At 44.0% G+C, this 18,251-nt stretch overlaps 4 protein-coding genes across 5 annotated transcripts; 1 reads left to right on the forward strand and 3 right to left on the reverse strand.

Moving 5' to 3' along the window:
* On the forward strand, positions 1–1,967 carry nr0b2a (nuclear receptor subfamily 0, group B, member 2a). The gene is made up of 2 exons (XM_077013202.1): positions 1–1,072; positions 1,263–1,967. The coding sequence occupies exons 1-2, from the start codon at positions 517–519 to the stop codon at positions 1,505–1,507; spliced, it is 801 nt and encodes a 266-aa protein (XP_076869317.1). The 5' UTR covers positions 1–516; the 3' UTR covers positions 1,508–1,967.
* A 4,715-nt stretch (positions 1,968–6,682) lies between these two features.
* Positions 6,683–11,378, reverse strand: kdf1a (keratinocyte differentiation factor 1a). Its single transcript, XM_077013201.1, has 4 exons — positions 10,969–11,378; positions 9,303–10,444; positions 9,127–9,207; positions 6,683–7,392 (listed from the first exon to the last, which is right to left on the reverse strand). Exons 2-4 carry the CDS (start codon positions 10,423–10,425, stop codon positions 7,340–7,342), a joined length of 1,257 nt encoding a protein of 418 aa, XP_076869316.1. The 5' UTR covers positions 10,426–10,444; positions 10,969–11,378; the 3' UTR covers positions 6,683–7,339.
* A 984-nt stretch (positions 11,379–12,362) lies between these two features.
* Positions 12,363–14,753, reverse strand: tpbg1a (trophoblast glycoprotein 1a). 2 transcript variants are annotated; one of them, XM_077013204.1, is made up of 3 exons: positions 14,222–14,753; positions 13,441–14,054; positions 12,363–13,324 (listed from the first exon to the last, which is right to left on the reverse strand). In XM_077013204.1, the coding sequence occupies exons 1-3, from the start codon at positions 14,473–14,475 to the stop codon at positions 13,245–13,247; spliced, it is 948 nt and encodes a 315-aa protein (XP_076869319.1). In that variant the 5' UTR covers positions 14,476–14,753; the 3' UTR covers positions 12,363–13,244. The 2 variants fall into 2 exon arrangements, with proteins under 2 accessions (XP_076869319.1, XP_076869318.1); XM_077013203.1 differs by having other exon boundaries at positions 12,363–14,054.
* Positions 14,754–15,024: 271 nt separating this feature from the next.
* On the reverse strand, positions 15,025–18,029 carry tmem222a (transmembrane protein 222a). Its single transcript, XM_077013205.1, has 6 exons — positions 17,881–18,029; positions 17,447–17,531; positions 17,311–17,342; positions 17,131–17,227; positions 16,906–17,036; positions 15,025–15,600 (listed from the first exon to the last, which is right to left on the reverse strand). Exons 1-6 carry the CDS (start codon positions 17,997–17,999, stop codon positions 15,516–15,518), a joined length of 549 nt encoding a protein of 182 aa, XP_076869320.1. The 5' UTR covers positions 18,000–18,029; the 3' UTR covers positions 15,025–15,515.
* Positions 18,030–18,251: the final 222 nt, after the last annotated feature.

The raw sequence follows: 18,251 nt of genomic DNA on the forward strand, positions 1-18,251 counted from the left end.
TTATCATTTAGATTTTTACATTTAGCAAAAATAAAAGAGTTCATCTGTTTGTTTGTTTAGGTAGGTTTTTAACCCATTATGCCTACAGGAAATATGCAATTACTCACACAAATTAAGTAACCCCGGGTGACTGTGTTTTCAGTCAAGGTCTTACTAGGGTAAGTGAACTTCTGTCTGTTTACTCTGGCATGCAGCCACCTGTCCAGGTGAGAGCTTGTGATGACACTGACTACATTCTCAAGTAGTCCTTGGATCCTTGGTACAGCCTGGTTTAATGACTATGACCTGAGATAAAACTGCCTCACCTGAATCCTGTGACTTTGTCCGAGGGTTGATTCCCATTCATGCAGCCTTATCACCATATAGACGTTTGCCAAGTAACATAAGGATGAGTTGTTTTGCTCTACAAACATACGTAATTTCACAGGTCAAAGTTCTGGAGTGTAACCCAGTAAACGGCCTTTATAAACAGGAGCAGGGCACAATCCAAGCTCTTGTGTCTCGGATCAGCAACAAATGTACCAGAGTTTGTATCCAGTGATCATGATGGACTACGAGTGCCAGTGTTCAGGCAACAATAATGGATGCTCAAGTGCCATACTGTTTAACATTCTCAGCCAGGTGGACAGCGGCGAGCCAGCCAAGAGCAGCTATTTATTCCCTAATAGATGTCACTGTGAAATGCGCAGAACTGTGAGACTTAAAACACCGTCAGATACGTGCTGGGTGGCCTCCAGCGTCCTGGTGAAGACAGTCCACTTCATGAAGAGTTTACCTGCGTTCCAGCAGCTACCACCACAGGATCAGCTGGTGCTCCTTCAGAGCTCCTGGGTGCCTCTCCTCGTCCTGGGTCTGGCTCAGGAGCACGTCAGCTTCGAGGTGGAGGATTCTCCTGCTCCCAGCATGTTGCAGAAAATCCTCCTGAACCACCAGGACAGTGAAAGGTCTGAAGGAGAGCAGCCCACACTGGCAGGGGTTCAGAAGCTCAAATCCTGCCTGAAGAAGTTCTGGAATCTGGACCTGAGCCCAAAGGAATATGCTTACCTTAAAGGCACCATGATATTCAACCCAGGTATGTAGGTGCAGTTCAGCTACACATACCTACACTTAGTATAGATTTACAAATGCTTACATAAATGCTCCCAGTAAAAAAGAAAAACAATAACATGATGGAGAAAATGAATATTAAACAACAAAAAATCTGAATAGTATCTAAAACAATTCATGTTCTGAGATGAATGCAGATGTTTCTTCCTGCACAGACGTGCCAGGTCTTCAGGCAGCAGTGCTCATCGGTGGCCTCCAGCGTGAAGCTCAGAATGCCTTGAGGGAGGTTCTGCTCCTCCTCCACCCAGAAGAGCAAAGATGCTTCACCCGTGTGCTGCTTGCCAGCTCGTCCTTGAAAGGCATCACTCCTGGCCTCATCACAGAGCTCTTCTTCCGGCCAATTATAGGCAAAGCTCACCTCCTGGACCTGCTCGCTGACATGCTCTTCAGTGGGTGCTGAACTACCAAGAGACACACACACGCACACTCGAGAAGCTTTCCTGTAGGTTACCACTCTCAAACTGAATGTACCACCAGAGGGTGAGCAGTGTGTGAGACAAATTCACTGGGTAGATATAAAACCCCAAAGAGAAGATATAAAGAAGTTACATCTGACATGTCTGAGTCATTGCAGGAAAAAGATTCTGCTTTGTTTACAAATGTAAAAAAAAAAAGTATTTGCACCTTTCAAACAATTTATTCAGGTCATGCAAGCATGCAATGTTTTCATTATTCATATACTCTGTTAGATTGTGTTTATTATGTTTTATGATAGAGGACACAACACCTGTTCAAAACCCCTTTTCAATACTGTACATCTTGAAATCTGGAGGCGCTGATTTAGTCTCTGAGAGACTGATCCTGTTTTATGAAACAACTTTTTTTAAATGTGTTTTATGCTTTTGTGTTCCTCAGCATACTGGAATAAAATCTATTTTTCTACACGTTAATAACTGTCTTTAGAAAGCTTTGAAGATTCAAAACTACATACTGCTTACTCATTGTCAGGTCTGATAGACAGAAGAGGAGTCCACCTGAAATTTAATTTTAAAAAGTAAAAACAACAAACAAAGAAAATCAATCAATGGGCAATGCAACAGCAGTATAAAAAAATCAGGCAAGGTTCAAAAACAGGTTTAACATCCAGGCAGACTAAACGATCTAGGAGCAGGTAAAAGAGTAACCAGGCATAATATCAAAACCAGAACCAGAGAGATTAAGAAAAACACAATATGGAAAACCCGGATATGCTTAGAGCAGGCAGAATGAAACTTCACAAAGACACATACAGACAAACATTATGGATAACTAGACAAAAGGTGAAATCAATAGACAGCAGATTGGGATTGTGGGGAATGTAGTACTTGGGAGATAAGTTGGAGAATGCAACGTGGTACTCAGGCTGTTTTTGATATTTCTATTTACTAGTATTTCCAATTAACTAGTTGTTTGTCAAGAAAAACATCAATATTGACCATATAACTAAACACTACATTAATGGCCACAATGTGTTTATGCAACAGATTTTAACATGACTGTGTAGGAACATAAATTTCACAACAGACATCCCTGATCACAGGGATACACACCATTTAATACTGAGAACCGCATGAGGATTATCAAGATAAATCTAAATAAAACAAGCACAATTCTGAATTAAATACATAATATTAATTAAACAATTTGTGTTAAATAACCTGCCTTTCTAATATATAATACCACTGTTTTATTTTTAGAGCAAAGGAGCCAGTACTATTCAGAATGTTCACATTTATTCTAACAAAAAGCAAACAAGCTATCTATTCCCTCGTGTTTCTAATGTTTACAATAACTGATGAGTAATTTGATTTCTCAGTGCAGCACAATGACCATAGCACAATGACGTGCTGTGCTTGGCACGGTGTGCCTGTGTGCATGTCCCCTCTGTTTACTGAGCAGAACTGTCCAACGTGGACAAGACCGGGGGTCCATGACACTACTGCCCATACACGATCCATTCTGATCTCCCAACACTTGCAAAACCCCGAATTCTATTTAACACATCAACAAGTGGGTTACTAAGGAATGAGAGACAATAATAATTTTATACAGTTGGGCTGTATATGAAGTGGGATTTTTCCAGTCTTCTGTATAATACTACGATCTAAAAGAGGTTTAACAGTCATATCTTTACTACATTTTGAAAGCAAGGACAAACAGGCTGTGGCCAGACCTCCAGAGATCATTCACAAAACCTGAAAGTTCTCATCAAGGTGAACAGAAAAGCCAGTAAACAAACTCCAGCAAAATCAAGCACGAGCACGGACGTAGTTTTGGGGGGGGACGGGGGGGACATGTCCCCCCCACTTTTTCAAAAGCCGGTTTTGGTCCCCCCCAGTTTTTACAGTTAAAACCAAATATTTAAGTAGTGACAAAGTCATGTCCCCCCCACTTTTTAACGGTAAAAAAACCAATATCCAAATAGCGAGAAATCTAGCACTAGGATCATGCAGCACCCCCCCCCCCCCCCCCGCTTAACAGTTCGCCACCCCAGGTTGTGTCCCCCCCACTTGTGAAATCAAAACTACGTCCATGCACGAGTGATCACAAATTAAAACTCACTGGTGTGTGTGTGTGTGTGTGTGTGTGTGTGTGTGTGTGTGTGTGTAATTTACCAAGATGATACACATAGCAAACAATATCAGTTCATAGAACTAAAAACTAATAGAACATAAAACGTGCTCTCGGACCTGCCTAAACACAAAACCTATTGATTATTATTATTATTGATCATAATATTATTGACTTTGAGATGTTCTGCAGTTCTGTGCGAGGTGCAGCGTATGCTTTTCTTCTTGAGATGCATCCAATTGCACAGCCGGAGAGCCAACTGCAGTTCTAGACCTGCAGTTTTAGACCTGCAGTTCTAGACGTGCTGTAGTTTTAGCCATGCGCCACCTAGCGGCTCGGAATGTAGCTAACGACAGCCAACCGCAGTTCTAGACCAGCAGTTCCAATGCATGCCGTAGGCTCAGGGGCTTGTATATTGTAATAATCCATTGTTTATTTGTTAAATAAGCCCATTGATTCTGAATTGTTTTAGCCAAATCTATAACATTTGACAAGTTTTAAACGATAATGTACACCACATTTTGTATTTAAATAGAAGTAGTACGCCTCATTTTCCCTGTTCTTTTAGGGAGTTTTGATTAATTTTGTCATTTACACACACAGCTTGTCTCCTGAAGATATTTTATTTTTAATTAAACAACTGGATTACTGGCATAGGCTATTTTGTATTAAAAATCAGCAAAAATTGCATAATGTCAGGATGCTTTCAGTGAGTAAGCATACGTTTCCAGAATGTTAGGAGTGATTTATTTTACTCGTATACCTTCATTGGCATGCAACTAGCAAATATTATGTGATACTTGGGGTTTTTCGCTCACACGCCACACATCCGATTTCTCACGCCGAAAAAAAATCTAGTTTATTTACCTCTGATCCATATCTATGATTCAATGAGTTACCAGTTCGCTGGCGACCGATCGATCGCAATATAATACAAATTTTTGTCCATTTTACGTTCGCCACCACCCCCCCCCCCCCCGGCAAAAATTTACGTTCGCAGGACTAGCATTTCTCTCAAAGTCGAAGTAGCTACAAAGTAGTCATAAAGGTAGCCAGAACTAACGAACTAAGACACACTAACGCTAGCCAGATTCATCCTTCATGACATAAACATTACGATAACACAAAAATGACCTTCAGACCGATCATATTTACATTTACATTTATGGCATTTAGCAGACTAAATATATGTGTATCATATATTAATATGCTCAATTGTATCAATATTCAGAACATAGTCTGGGTTCTTATGGGTTAATAATGATGGGGAAATGCTACTTTAGCTTGCTTACTACTTTTAGTATTAATAGTAGCGTAGTAAGTGCTAATTTCCTTCCTTTAAGTTGTTTCAAATTTAATCAAAGTAGCTACTAAGTAGCCATAAAGGTAGCCAGAACTAACGAACCAAGACACACTAACGCTAGTCAGATTCATCCTTCATGACATAAACATTACGATAACCCAAAAATTACCTTCAGACATTATCATATATCTATCATATATTATTGTTGCTTATAAATATTCTTCCATCTGCTCCCGCGACATACTAAAACACTATCTGGATATTACGTTACATACATCTAAAACTACGGCACGTCTAGAACTGCAGGTCTAGAACTGCAGGTCTAAAACTGCGGTTGGCTCTCCGGGTGTGCAATTGGATGATGTAGTTCTTCTTCACGAAGGATGACCGAATATCCACAGTGCAGTACATACGGTTGCAAAATACTGCCTGCGGTCATTTACCGCCCCCTTGTGATCTTAACAGAAACACAATAAAGTGGATTAAATATTATGAATTCCTTATTAAATATAATAAGGAAAAAAAATGTAAAATACATGTATTTCACATATTTTAGATAAACATAATTAACGAGTGTTAAAAACATTAACCTTAAATAATATAAGATGATTTAACATCTTATTCGTGTCTATAAAATTTTTGAATATAAATAAAACTAAAAACGGTGCAGATACGTGCGGACAAGACTGTGCTCTCATATACGAATAAGTGAGGTCTTAAGGTTTACCTTTGATTCACTTAAAAACATCACTTCTAGTCTTATTTAGGCAGCTAAAGAAATTAAGCTAATTTATGAACTACTCCACAACCCAGATTCCTACATAACTTTTATACATTAGCTTGTTCTCTGGGAATCAGCCGATCTAAAAAGCTGTAATGTGATCAAAATTATGACCATGATGCATTAAAACCGATGTAAATGTAGCACAAGAGGACTGGTTTGTGTGGTCCATCGTTTTGCACTAGTCAGACTGCGCAGAGACGCTTTTTGCGAGGCGAAGCGCTTACGCATACTAATATGCGCACAACACTGGTTGTGAAATACATGGCGTTGCAGGCACATCACAGACGTGGTTCAAACTGCAGAATGGCAAAAGGCCAGAAAACACAGTGGACCATGTAACACCCCCAGTCAGAGAACAACCAATGTTCCCCCTAAAACTCCAAATCTATATTGTAATGACCACTTCTACTAAAAAAACACGAACAAGCAAGTTCAATTAATCCTTTTAATCTGCCAGAATCAGATTTAAAATCCGCGAAATGTCCTCAGAGGACGGAGAGTTGGGAGAGTTTCAGCCCCTCCCCCACAATCTGCACCTCCAACAAACACTTGTATTTTATTTCCTTTCTTTTGTCAAACCAGTCAAACGAGTTCACAATTCACAACACACACAGGAACAGGAGGAGGAGACTACAGTCTTCCAAGAAATATGCAGTGAGTGAGTGAATGAGAGAGAGAGAGAGAGAGACAGACAGACAGAGACAGAGTGTATGTGTATGAGAAAGGGAGGTGAGAGATACATGAGGAGACAGAAGGGGGAGAGGGAGAGAGAGAGGAGGGGTTGCAGCATATGTGAGATGGAGTCATAGAACATGTCTCAAAAGTGCAGGTCATAGTACATAAAGTTTTTGGCTCAATCTTGTATAATCGATTGATCACACTTGTGTGTGCATATCTGTGCCCCTGTGCACTGTACAAATGCCACAAGACTAAAGAAGTATAACAATGTCCCTGTTTATTTTGCCTTAAAAAAACAACTTCACAACACACTTTAAAAGTGAGGAGGAAAAACCAAACAATGAAATACATGGGCTCATCAGTGAGCTCAAGAAACATCACTATGAAGTTGGTAACATCAAATAGACACACTGTAGTACAAATGAAGTCTGTGGCTACAGGAGTGTGGTTATTAAGAACAGCGTCTTCATGAAGCTCACCTGCCATGACACACCAGCCTCATCAATCAGCCGTTCAATCGCAGCATCTGCAGGAGGACCGACTCCTGAATGATGAACGATGAACATTAAAAAGAAGAAAAAGTCTTTAAAAATGGTTTGTGGTCTATAATTGAGCAGAGATGATGGAGGCACTGGGTTGCCTGATTTAATACAAGATGTGTTTGAAGACCAACACGGATACGGTTTGTGCAGCCTCAGCCAAGCAGTTCGTAATCCAGCCGAGTAGTCCGTAATCCAGAATGACGGTCCATAATCCAGACGGGCAGTCCATAATCCAGCCGGGGGTCTATAATCCAGCCAAGCAGTCCAAAATCCAGACAGGCGGTCCATAATCCATGAGCGGTCCATAATCCAGACGAGTGCTCTGTGATCAAACCATTCAGTCAGTAATCAGCCAACCATCTGTAATCCAGCCGGTCAGCAGAGCAGAGGAGCTCCTGAGGAGTCTGTGGCTGTGATGGAGGAGTAGGCTGGGAAAGCAAACAGCACACCGCAGTTACACAGACCTGCAGTTACTACAGATCGGCAGTTACTACAGACCTGCATTTACACAGACGTACAGTTACTACAGACCCTCGGTTACTACAGACCTGCAGTTACCACAGACCCTCAGTAATTACAGACCACCCACAGTTACTACAGACCTGCAGTTACCACAGACCTGAAGTTACCACAGACCTGAAGTTACCACAGACCCTCAGTAATTACAGACCACCCACAGTTACTACAGACCCTCAGTTACTACAGACCTGCAGTTACTACAGACCACCCACAGTTACTACAGACCTGCAGTTACTACAGACCCTCAGCTACTACAGACCACCCAGTTACACAAACCTGCAGTTACTATGGACCCTCAGTTACTACAGACCACTCGGAGATACACAGACCTGCAGTTACTACAGACCTTCAGCTACTACAGACCACCCAGTTACACAGACCTGCAGTTACTATAGACCTGCAGTTACCACAGACCTGAAGTTACCACAGACCACCCACAGTTACTACAGATCCTCAGTTACTACAGACCTGCAGTTACTACAGACCACCCACAGTTACACAGACCTGCAGTTACTACAGACTCTCAGTTGCTACAGACCACCCAGTTACTACAGACCTGCAGTTACTACAGACCCTCAGCTACTACAGACCACCCAGTTACACAAACCTGCAGTTACTACGGACCCTCAGTTACTACAGACCACTCGGAGATACACAGACCTGCAGTTACTATAGACCTGCAGTTACTACAGACCCGCAGCTACTACAGACCCTCAGCTACTACAGACCACCCAGTTACACAGACCTGCAGTTACTATAGACCTGCAGTTACTACAGAGCCTTAGTTACTACAGACCACTCACAGATACACAGACCTGCAGTTACTACAGACCACCCACAGTTACTACAGACCTACAGTTACTACAGACCTGCAGTTACTACAGACCTGCAGTTACAACCTTAGTGATGGATCTGCAGTGTCAGTCTGGATGTCACCCCATCTCTCATTAAGATGGACTACAATAATGCAAAATACTGAATCAGTGTAAACATTTGTCTTCAAATGTTCTACCATCTATTCGAACCCAAAATAGAAATCAAACACTTTTAAATGTCTATCAGAATAATAACACATAAAAACAGTTTATATGCCCTTCTCACCTCTTGTCGTGTAAGCAACAAGTTTGGCAGTGTTAAAAAAACATTTTTATCTTCTGCACTGTAAAATGATATGTTTTTTCTCAGACTCTGTACATCATAAAAACATTCCACCACACAACCTGCTGCAATGCGGGTGGATCACTGAATTCCATAATGAACAAGCTCTTTATTCACAAATAGTGTCAGCTGTGAGCTGATCCAAACGTGCAGAAGACTGAACGCTGGGAGGGGAATTCTGAACTGCTGAAAGACGAGATGAGGAGCTCCAGCGTTCAGGACACACACAGGCAAGGGCAGCAGCTTCTGGCACAGAGAGAACTCACACCCACCTTCATTTAAACGACAGGAACAGCACTATAAAGTATGCGTAGTGCGACATATGCGGAGACCAGCCTTGGGGCTTAGTGCCGTCGGTACATTTCTTAACCGACCGCATCATGTTCACAGAGAAGGATAATCATGGAACCACTAGAGAAACGTCTTGATGTGGCCATAGCCACAGAGTGAGAAACACAGAGGGAAACAGACTGTGTAAGACTCACCACTGCGGCCACTGTGCACCCTCATTTTCCGCGCGAGTTCGTCTGATGGTGTCAGGTCAGACACCTGCACCTCAGGCTCCCCTGAGGAGGGAATCACAACATGGTTATGGGTTGACACGTGAGGTCACGAAGCTGTAAAAATCACATGTGGCAGATCAGCCAGTGAGGAGTCTCACCATTGCTGAAGGTGTAAGTCATCGTCTCATTGCCACTGTCAGGCAGTGTCCCGTCTCTCCTCCCATTAGCATAAAGCAGAGCATCTTGGGATCTGTAGTCCTTACTTTTGTAGCCTTTGGAGGCTTGAGACTTATACTTGCGCGTGCTGATGCGGATGACGCCGTGCACAAGCCGACACTCGGCCTCCTGCTCCTCCAGGTTGTAGTCCTGTGCGATGCTGTTGATCAGGTCGCTGATCTCGTTGGTCTTGCGTGAGAAGGACAGGTCTGACGTGCACTTGGCCAACTGCTCGATCTGGTGCAGTTTGTACAACTCCAGCAGCTTTCTGGTGATCAGCGAGTCGATGTCTGTGCCACTATCATCCACGTCGTCCAGGTCGAGATCCTCTCGCGAGTAGACACTCGTGTTGCTGACGGGCCGCTGACTCTCGCCCTTCCCTGTGGCCCTGCTGCGTCTCTGGGGGGCCTCTGGGTTCAGGGGGTAGACGACCTTCTTCCCAGCCAGGTAGACGTCGCCGTAGCGAAAGCTGCCCGAGCTGGGCAGCTGGGGGGGCTTGCTGGGCTCCACCGCTATGCCGCAAGTGGGGTTGCTGACCGCCACGACGCCGGGCTTCCGCGGTTCGGCCTCGGCCTTCACCGGGGTGTCTGTGGAGCTCTCGCCCGCAGGCAGGCATGGGCGGCGGCTGCTGTAGAGGCCACAGGTGAGCACGCAGCAGAGCAGCGCCCTACACCCGCTCCAGCCCAGCGAGCCACAGGAGCTACACGACCGGCTGCCCGTCACCGACGTCTGCCCCGGCGCCGCCGAACCGGGGACGAAGCCCAGGGACTCGGTGCCGTGGCCATTAGAGAAGCGTGGCGGGGCTTTGCAGCCGGGTTGCACGTCGATGCCGCGCGGCTGCTCCACGTGGTACTCCCCGCACACGCTCCGGCCCGCACCACAAGAATCTCGCAGCAAGTCCCGGCTGTTGGTGTGGGGATCTCGGGCCGGGTCCCGGCAGCTGATGTGGTTAGCTGCATCCCGCGCGTTGGCGCGGCCCTGCCGATAGCCGTCCGCCCTGTAGCGACCTGCACCGTGCGTGTGTATGCGGGACTTGTGGTTTGTCCCTGCGCTGTGGCCAGACATGGCACCGCAAAGTCAGGACCTGTAGAACATGAATAAATGACGTGATTTGGGGCACATTCAAATATGATGCATCCTTCTAAATGAAGACACTATCAATACACTGTTTTTGTTTTGTTTTTTTGCAAACCGCCTCCCTCTCGAAGCATTACTGGGATGCCATTACAGGAGAAAGCGGTGGAAACGCCCCCGACAGAGTGCAGTGGGGATAGAAGTTCCGAGGACGAGGTTAAAGACACCACCAAATCGATCAAATAAACCCGGGCGTTATAGTTGTCAAGACGTTGGCCAAAGGAGGAAAATACATGCACATGTATCTACGGAAAAGAGAATACGTTGTGCTCTTCATAGTAGTAAATCTGGTTGACGGGACATCCTTAGACGCTTAATTCGGTCAATTAGACCCCCGCGCCCGTCCAACAGATACTGCCCACAATCTCCACGGTCCATTAGGAGAACATAGATCAACCCCGACAGCGGGGCAACTACACGCTCAATGACGCATCGGGGAAGTTTCGCTTAATAAGAACTCCGTCTTCAACTTACCGCATATGCTTTGAAGAAATCTTCCGTTGTTTTGAGCGCAACTTCTTGGCGTTTAAAATCACGGAAGTAAGTATGACCGTCTACCTTTTGTCAAACGTAAAATTCTGACTTTATTCCTCTTCACAAGGAACCCGTAATCTGGACCCTGTGACAGTTCCCTCGGATGCGCGGCCTTTCTAGCTCAGCTCATTGTAAACCTTTGTCGGTGAATTTCACGATGTGCCTTCCTTCGCCCTCTCCTATTTTACCTGTGCTACAGGTAGGCTGGTGCTACCTTCAAGCGCTCCTTTGAATTTGCGATTTCCCCCTTTACAAAACGTCACGATGGGTTGGAGTCAGTATTCTTAGTCTATAGTTGTAATACTTCTATATTTTATAGCTTTATAGTAGCATAATATTCTTAATAATAATATTTTTTTTTAATTCTTATTCTTGTGATTTTTGTTTAATTTATCAATCGGGTCTCATGTGGGTAGGTTAACTGTTGTAGTCTGATAAAACTGGGAAACCGTTTACCACGTAAGACTGAGACAAATGTAAAACCTGGAGATAAATGTCATCTAGTTACCAGTCTGAATCTCGAAATTGATTTTAACCACCTTTCTGCGTGGGGTACATATTCTGAATGGCATTGTCTTAAATATTAATTTAAAATTCTGAGGTAACTTGAATGTGCATCAGCTCAGCAAGTAGGCTAAGGAATTACGTCAGGGCTTCAAACGGATGTATTGAACGACTTCACGTTTGTAAACAAGCTCCCTGAACCCATAGACTGCTCAACCTCGACTAGATGATCGACTCTGGTCATCATGGATTATTAACTACTAATGCATTCTTATGGGGCGTCGTACGGTCACAAGGACGAAACTGATAAATCAATGTGATTTTATGTTGTACATCTCGGCTTTACAATTTTCCTCGAAACAGGGTTAGACTATATGTTTGTTTGTTTATTTGTTTTTTAACATGAACTGGTTTACCCAGTGTAATACTTACACTGAAAGGAGCTAAGAATTCAAATGAAGGCAAAAATACAGTTTACAAGAAAGCAAAGCTTAACACAAAATGTAGTCTTTAAAAAAAACGTATTATTTTAGAAAAAAAAAATATATATATATATATATGTGTGTATCTTCAACGTCTTTCCATATTAAGATGCTTATCCGACCTGCTGGTACTGGTCTTTACTGGCAAATGTATTACTTTACAAATACACCACTGGCCAGAGACGAGCTGCGTTCATAGCATGTGAGCCAGAGATTCTCTGCCATCTCCTACCTGCCATAATTTGCCATTACCTCAGTCACGTCTAAAATCTTGATAAGTCAAAAAAGACTTGTGAAAAACCACCATATGTGAGAAGATGCTAAAAGAAAAACAGAATAAATGGCTGATTGAAAAACCAGTTGTGGTTTATTCAACTTCCACCAGTATCATTTTGAATGTACTTCATTAAATAGACCTTCAGTAATATTATAAACATATTTACTCAGCTGTACTAAACCTAGTATATCTGCATTTACTCAAAGTTGCAGATCCACTGGTAGTTTTTCTATATTCTACTGTGTTGCTACATTTCTCTGTATCTTGCATGTTCTTCACTGGCTGTATTCTGTAATGAGCACCAGCAAATGTATCATCACTAATTGTATATACATTACATGCAAAAACAAACGTGAATCAACTGTGCTTCCTGAAATGGCCTCTAATGTAAGTCTATACATTCACCAAAGCTCAGACATGGTTAATATCAGCTGTCTTCACTTGATGCATTGTGGTCATTAGTCCCAAACCCCTGCAAACACACATGCATGAAGACAAAGGTTCACTGCTGTCTGTGACGACAGCCCAGAGGTGGTGATCCTTCACTGTGGCCCAGTTTCTCATGGAGAATTCCCACTCTACACCATATGTTCCTCTGAAAGGGTGACATCGCACGGAGGGAGCAAAGCGTTTCACTTGGATGGAAGAGGTGATGGAAATGTGTATATATATATATGGTAAATACACACATAATTCCTGTTGGTTCTTTTCAAGGGAAAAAAATCAGTCTTGTTAATGTTTGAGTTTATAAAATTCATTAGATACAGTGGAAGAGCCTGTTTTGTCTCATAAAAGCATTACAATGTGTTCAGACATATTTTAGTCACAATTAAATTAACTTCCACTATAAGGTAACGTCGGCTGGAATGTGGGCGATGCAGATATCAGTAGGTCGAGGCTCGGTGTGCTGTTGTTGTCTGTTTGCTGGAAGGTGCCTGGTTCTTGGATCAGAGTCAATCTCGTAGCGATAGTGATAACCTTCCAACACGTCTCTGCATGCAGCATGCGTGTCTGTGATCCACTTCCTGATGCCCTGGCGGTTGAGATAAAGCACGAACAGGAAGATCATGCCCACGAAACCCAGCACCAGGCCCAGGAACACATATGATGTTTGCAGAGTGACGTCTAGCTCCTCTGTATTGATCTTACCATAGCAGGCTGAAGGGTGCGTGCTGATGGCCCTCACCAGCCTTCCCTGCAGGGCTGCCGGGGACACACACAGCAGACTATCCACATCCCCCACCTGCACCCTTGAGCTGTTCAACCACCTCGCGAACTCCTGCACCTCACAGGAGCAGCTGTAGGGGTTCTGGCCGAGAAGGAGCCGGGCCCGAGAAAGCCTCTCCAGCTCCCTCAGACCCTCAGAGCCGAGAGTGTGAAACGCGTTGGACTGCAGGTCCAGCTCCTGTAGCTGCCCGAGCCCTGAGAATGTGCTGGTGTAGATGGCCACCAGGGAGTTGTTGGCTAGGACTAGTCGCTTCAGGCTGGGCAGTGGGGAGAAGGTTGCTGGAGGCAGCAGAACCAGGTGGTTCCCTGACAGGTCGAGGTGGAGCAGGTTCCTGAGGGCACCCCAACGGAGGGCAGTGATGAGGTCGCTCACTGAAGTGGAGTTATGCAGAGATTCACTGAGACTCAGTTCCTGCAGAGGGCTGCCAGGCACAGAGAAGGCCTCCGGGTGGATCAGGGCCAGGGGGTTCTTATTCAGATCCAGAGTGAACAGTGTAAGCATCAAAGAGAAAGCATGAGAGCCCAATTCTGTAATTCTGGAAGAACATTGTTATTATTAAAAACAAAGTCCACAGACAAGCACATGGATGAAAGAGAAATATTTCCTGATACTTAAAAAATTTTTTTAATTATTTTCTTCATAAAAGCAGTATACTTAGCAAAACTATTAAATCACCTTAAAAGAGAAATGGCGGTTTCTTACCCATTGTTACTCAACACCAATTTGGTCACGTTTTCTACGCCGTAAAATGATTCGTGATAAACACGATTAATTCGATTTCCAGTGATAAATAAGTTCTTGGTGTATTTCGGGATCCCCGCGGGTACTTCACGGAGACCGGAGTGAACACACCTAACGGTCCGGGACGCCGCCACACACTCGCAGCCCGGTGAACACCCAGCGTGGCACGGGGACGCGCAAAGGAGCGCGCAAAATAATAGCGCCAGCCTCGGCATTTTCTCAAGCGTCACATTCCTCACATGTAGATTATCTCGATTTATTCCAGGTAAACCCGCCGGTTTCCTCGCCTCGCTCACTAGTCTGTGTTTGTTTCCAAATCCGCGCTCTGCTCCCTCTGCAGCTCCGCGTTGCTCGTCTCCATGTGGTAGCGGTAATTACTCCAGCGTGTAGTTACTTCATAAAACAGCAGTGAGGTGTTTCACCACTAAATTACAAGACACGTCGAATCATAAATATATATGGGAGATGGGAGGGGCGCAGTGTGCTGGGGATCTCCGTCCACAGGAGCGGGCGGGTTGTCTTTAATGGGTGTCCTGCGTTAAGGACAAGGACATCACAAGACTATAGGCGCGCGCTCTCCGGGGAATACTTACACTGAGGAAATAATGTTGCTAATTTATATTCATTTATTTCACAACACAGAAAGAACGATGCACTAAATTCAGACAGATCCGGTGTATTTAAACTTAAAACATAGACAAAAACTGTAAAAAATAAATGAATGAACTAATAAATAAATAAATAAATCGAAAATGAACAAATGGAAAGTAAAACGGTGCTATGCGTGCACAAAATGACATGTTTGTTAAATACAATATCTTACAGAAGACTATTGTTCTATTTATATACTTTATTGCATGTTTTGAATAACGAAGAAAAGATTCTCAGAGACAAGCTCAGACATTATGATACTGTATACATCTGCAGCCGAGAGCTGATCGGTCAGGTCACATTTCACAGCAATTCATAATCTTACACTGAACTCTGAATCCCTTGTGTGTCAATAACTATTTCAACTCTGAATGGCTAAGTGTGTATAATACTCGTCGTCTCTGTTAAGATTTAAATCATGTCTGACGGCTATGTGAAAGTCCTTTGGGAGAGCATCTGTGCTGCTGGTCCATGTACATTCATACGGAGAGTCACTCCCATGAGATGAGATGGCATGAAGATATAAATAAGTCTGAGTGACAACAATGTGGTCCCCCCCCCTTGTTGTTCCATCAGTTATAGGTCCTGCCCATAACGAGGTTAGCTAGAGCTTGAAAGCAAGGGTGGCCGTAATAACGATTCCACAGATCATGAGGAACGGTAGCCATGTCTTCAGGAATCCAACAGTACTGAAAACCCAGGAGAGGGAAACACGCTCAGAACATCGTCCCTTCAAAGCCACTTACCTCGTGTCTCATTACACACACCTGTGTAATGCTGAGGGGTTTTCCTCAGCATTACACTTACACTGTTGGGCAATGCAGTAAGAATAGTTTATTTAGACGTACAGTGAGAAAGTAGGCTGAAGGCAGCCATTTTGAAACTACATTATCTTTCCTCCCCTTATTCCCTCCAAATCTGTTCATCCATAACATGTCTGCCAGGCGAGGAGAAATGCCTCCTTGTCCAATTAGGACGAAGTCTGTGGTTTGCCCACACCCTCAACCCCCTGACCACCATTATAGAGCTTGGGCCAGCAAACGGAAGACTAAGGGTGTACTCACACTAGGCACGGTTTGCTGGTTCCGTGCTGGGGCCCGGTTATCCCCCCTCCCCACTCCCCCTCCGGCCTGCACTCACACTGGCTTTATCAAGCCGGCCCGAGCACGCTTACGTCATCACAACGTGACTTTATGTGGAAAAAAAGCGCGCTCGCACAACACTATGGAGTTCACGATTCTCTTTTTATTGTATTTTTGGAGTCGTTTTGGGAGTGCAGAAACACGGTGCAAGCACAGATTTATCGATAATTTAACAACGATTGTCTGCTAATCGCTTTGCCGCTATGACTGTTTAACGTGAGCGTCGCATCACTGACGTCATGTTTGAGTTCCAGCGAAATGAACCAATCACACGAGGCACCAAGCGGGCCCGGGCACGGATAGCGCTCACACTAGAAGCGAACCTTGCCAGAGTCCACGCGAATCGTGCCCTGGCCCACCTCTTCAAGCGGGCCCGAGCACGGTTAACTGATCCGGGCCCGGGCACGTTTGGAGCGCTCACACTAGCCAAACGAACCGTGCTTCGGCAGGGAACCGTGCCCGGATCACAGAGCCTAGTGTGAGTACGCCCAGAGACTGGGTTATCTGTCCTCTGAGCAAATACTTCATTGCCAGAATGCAAGGACATCAGATATTGCAAAAAGTGTTTTAACTTAAAATTGGTGCCTCTACCTTTAGACAAGACCTATTATATTAAATATTAAAAACCTGTATTATATACGCATGCTGCTCTCACACTACAACATGTAATAACAAATGCAGACATGCAACAGGATGTGACCAGAATAATCCAGTCACAAAGATGAACACCCTTAAGTTAATGTACTTCCACAAAACCCCCAAACTAGATGTTTCCACATGGTGTGCATTTAGACTGCTTCTGCTATCATAATCATGGAGCAGAGCTCCAGGGAGGAAACACCTGCAGCTCACCTGACGTGTTTGCTGTGGACAAAGAACAGGAAGCAGAGATTCACCATGTTCCACGAGGTGCTGTTGTCATAGCGCATCAAGTTCAGTGCCATGGCAACATGAGAGTGACAATTATCATAACAAAGGTTGTGCTGTCATGGAGGAGAAGAGAACAGAGTGAGTTAGATCATCTTACCACCATCCCAGTCAGCACAAATAAACTGCTGCCAAGTTATTTTTAAATACCATTCTATGTCTGTATTCTTCGGAGGCATCGTGCACTGATGTGTCCCAAGCGTTGGAGATGGCACTATACACTTTGTCTTTTTCCAGTTTCCAGTACCTTAGCACATTAGTAAACAAGAAGTTTAATTGTTTTATAAAATAGACACATCACTTGGGTTCACTTCATTAGAATAAACTTACTTTGTTGGTTTTCCAAATGCCATGTTGTCCTCCTGTACAAGACATCAGAGACATCAGACATCAGAGCTCCAGGCTCGTTCTGCACCGTCCTCAACATGAGAGATCACAGAATAAGAACATCCGGTTGCATACTTACAGATACAAAATAGGTCCCTGCAAAATCTCGGATTACACCTGCGGAGGTGCATATTCCCATATGGCCAATGAACGGTAGGAGCCACCTACAATAAAACAAAAGCAATATTCATAAAAACTGCATGACATCAGCTGTCACTGCTAAAAGCGTGTTTCATGACCAAACTTGACTGATAAAATAACCACTGATTCGGCTATAAACCCCTAGTTGTCAAAACTAGCAGGTTGAAAATGTGTAATCTGCATTTGAAGCAAAGATATCCAAGCCAGGCTAGCTCTCTTAGCTATGAAATCTAGACATTTAGGTCCTTTGCGGCATTTTACAGAAGACATCCAAGACCGCTGAGTGATCTGGTGTAGATGTGGCAATGCGAATAGTGTTTAACTTTACTGAACACTGAAACAACAGACGAACCGAGAAGCCAGTTTACTCACGTAAGACCTGGAATTGGTGTCCAGACAATACAGTATGGGTAGCGACTCAATTCCTTATCAATTCTTTCGAAACCTACCTGTAAAACGTTCATCGTGTCTACCTCAACCAAATCTGCCATTACGGTTCGCCAACACTGTGACGCGAAGGACGCGTCATATATATACCGGAAACACGCACATATATGTAATGCTGCAGGCCGGAGCCCCGGTGGGCGTGAGAAATGTGTCAATCATTTTCGACTGCAGCCAATCAGATACTAGACTTTCGTTGTCAATCACTTTTTATTAAGCCAATTATAAGCCAGAGTTAGCTGTCAATCATTTTTTAATGCAGCCAATCATCTTAACAGATCTGCCAAAAGAAGGCGGAA

This window comes from Brachyhypopomus gauderio, chromosome 7 (assembly GCF_052324685.1).
Source record: "Brachyhypopomus gauderio isolate BG-103 chromosome 7, BGAUD_0.2, whole genome shotgun sequence".
In the NCBI taxonomy this organism is placed as follows: domain Eukaryota; kingdom Metazoa; phylum Chordata; class Actinopteri; order Gymnotiformes; family Hypopomidae; genus Brachyhypopomus; species Brachyhypopomus gauderio.

Excerpts from the sequence above, each read along its gene's own strand:
- nr0b2a (XM_077013202.1), top strand. The coding sequence starts at position 517 with ATGTACCAGAGTTTGTATCCAGTGATCATGATGGACTACGAGTGCCAG. Across the intron at positions 1,073-1,262 it reads CACCATGATATTCAACCCAG|ACGTGCCAGGTCTTCAGGCA; the intron begins GTATGTAGGTGC and ends CTTCCTGCACAG.
- kdf1a (XM_077013201.1), bottom strand. The coding sequence starts at position 10,425 with ATGTCTGGCCACAGCGCAGGGACAAACCACAAGTCCCGCATACACACG. Across the intron at positions 9,208-9,302 it reads GACTTACACCTTCAGCAATG|GGGAGCCTGAGGTGCAGGTG; the intron begins GTGAGACTCCTC and ends TTCCCTCCTCAG. Across the intron at positions 7,393-9,126 it reads GGTGCACAGTGGCCGCAGTG|CCTACTCCTCCATCACAGCC; the intron begins GTGAGTCTTACA and ends TTGCTTTCCCAG.
- tmem222a (XM_077013205.1), bottom strand. The coding sequence starts at position 17,999 with ATGGCAGATTTGGTTGAGGTAGACACGATGAACGTTTTACAGGTAGGT. Across the intron at positions 17,343-17,446 it reads CAGGGACCTATTTTGTATCT|GAGGACAACATGGCATTTGG; the intron begins GTAAGTATGCAA and ends TGTCTTGTACAG. Across the intron at positions 15,601-16,905 it reads GTCCACAGCAAACACGTCAG|TACTGTTGGATTCCTGAAGA; the intron begins GTGAGCTGCAGG and ends CTGGGTTTTCAG.
- tpbg1a (XM_077013203.1), bottom strand. The coding sequence starts at position 14,475 with ATGCCGAGGCTGGCGCTATTATTTTGCGCGCTCCTTTGCGCGTCCCCG. Across the intron at positions 14,055-14,221 it reads TTGGTGTTGAGTAACAATGG|AATTACAGAATTGGGCTCTC; the intron begins GTAAGAAACCGC and ends ATGTTCTTCCAG.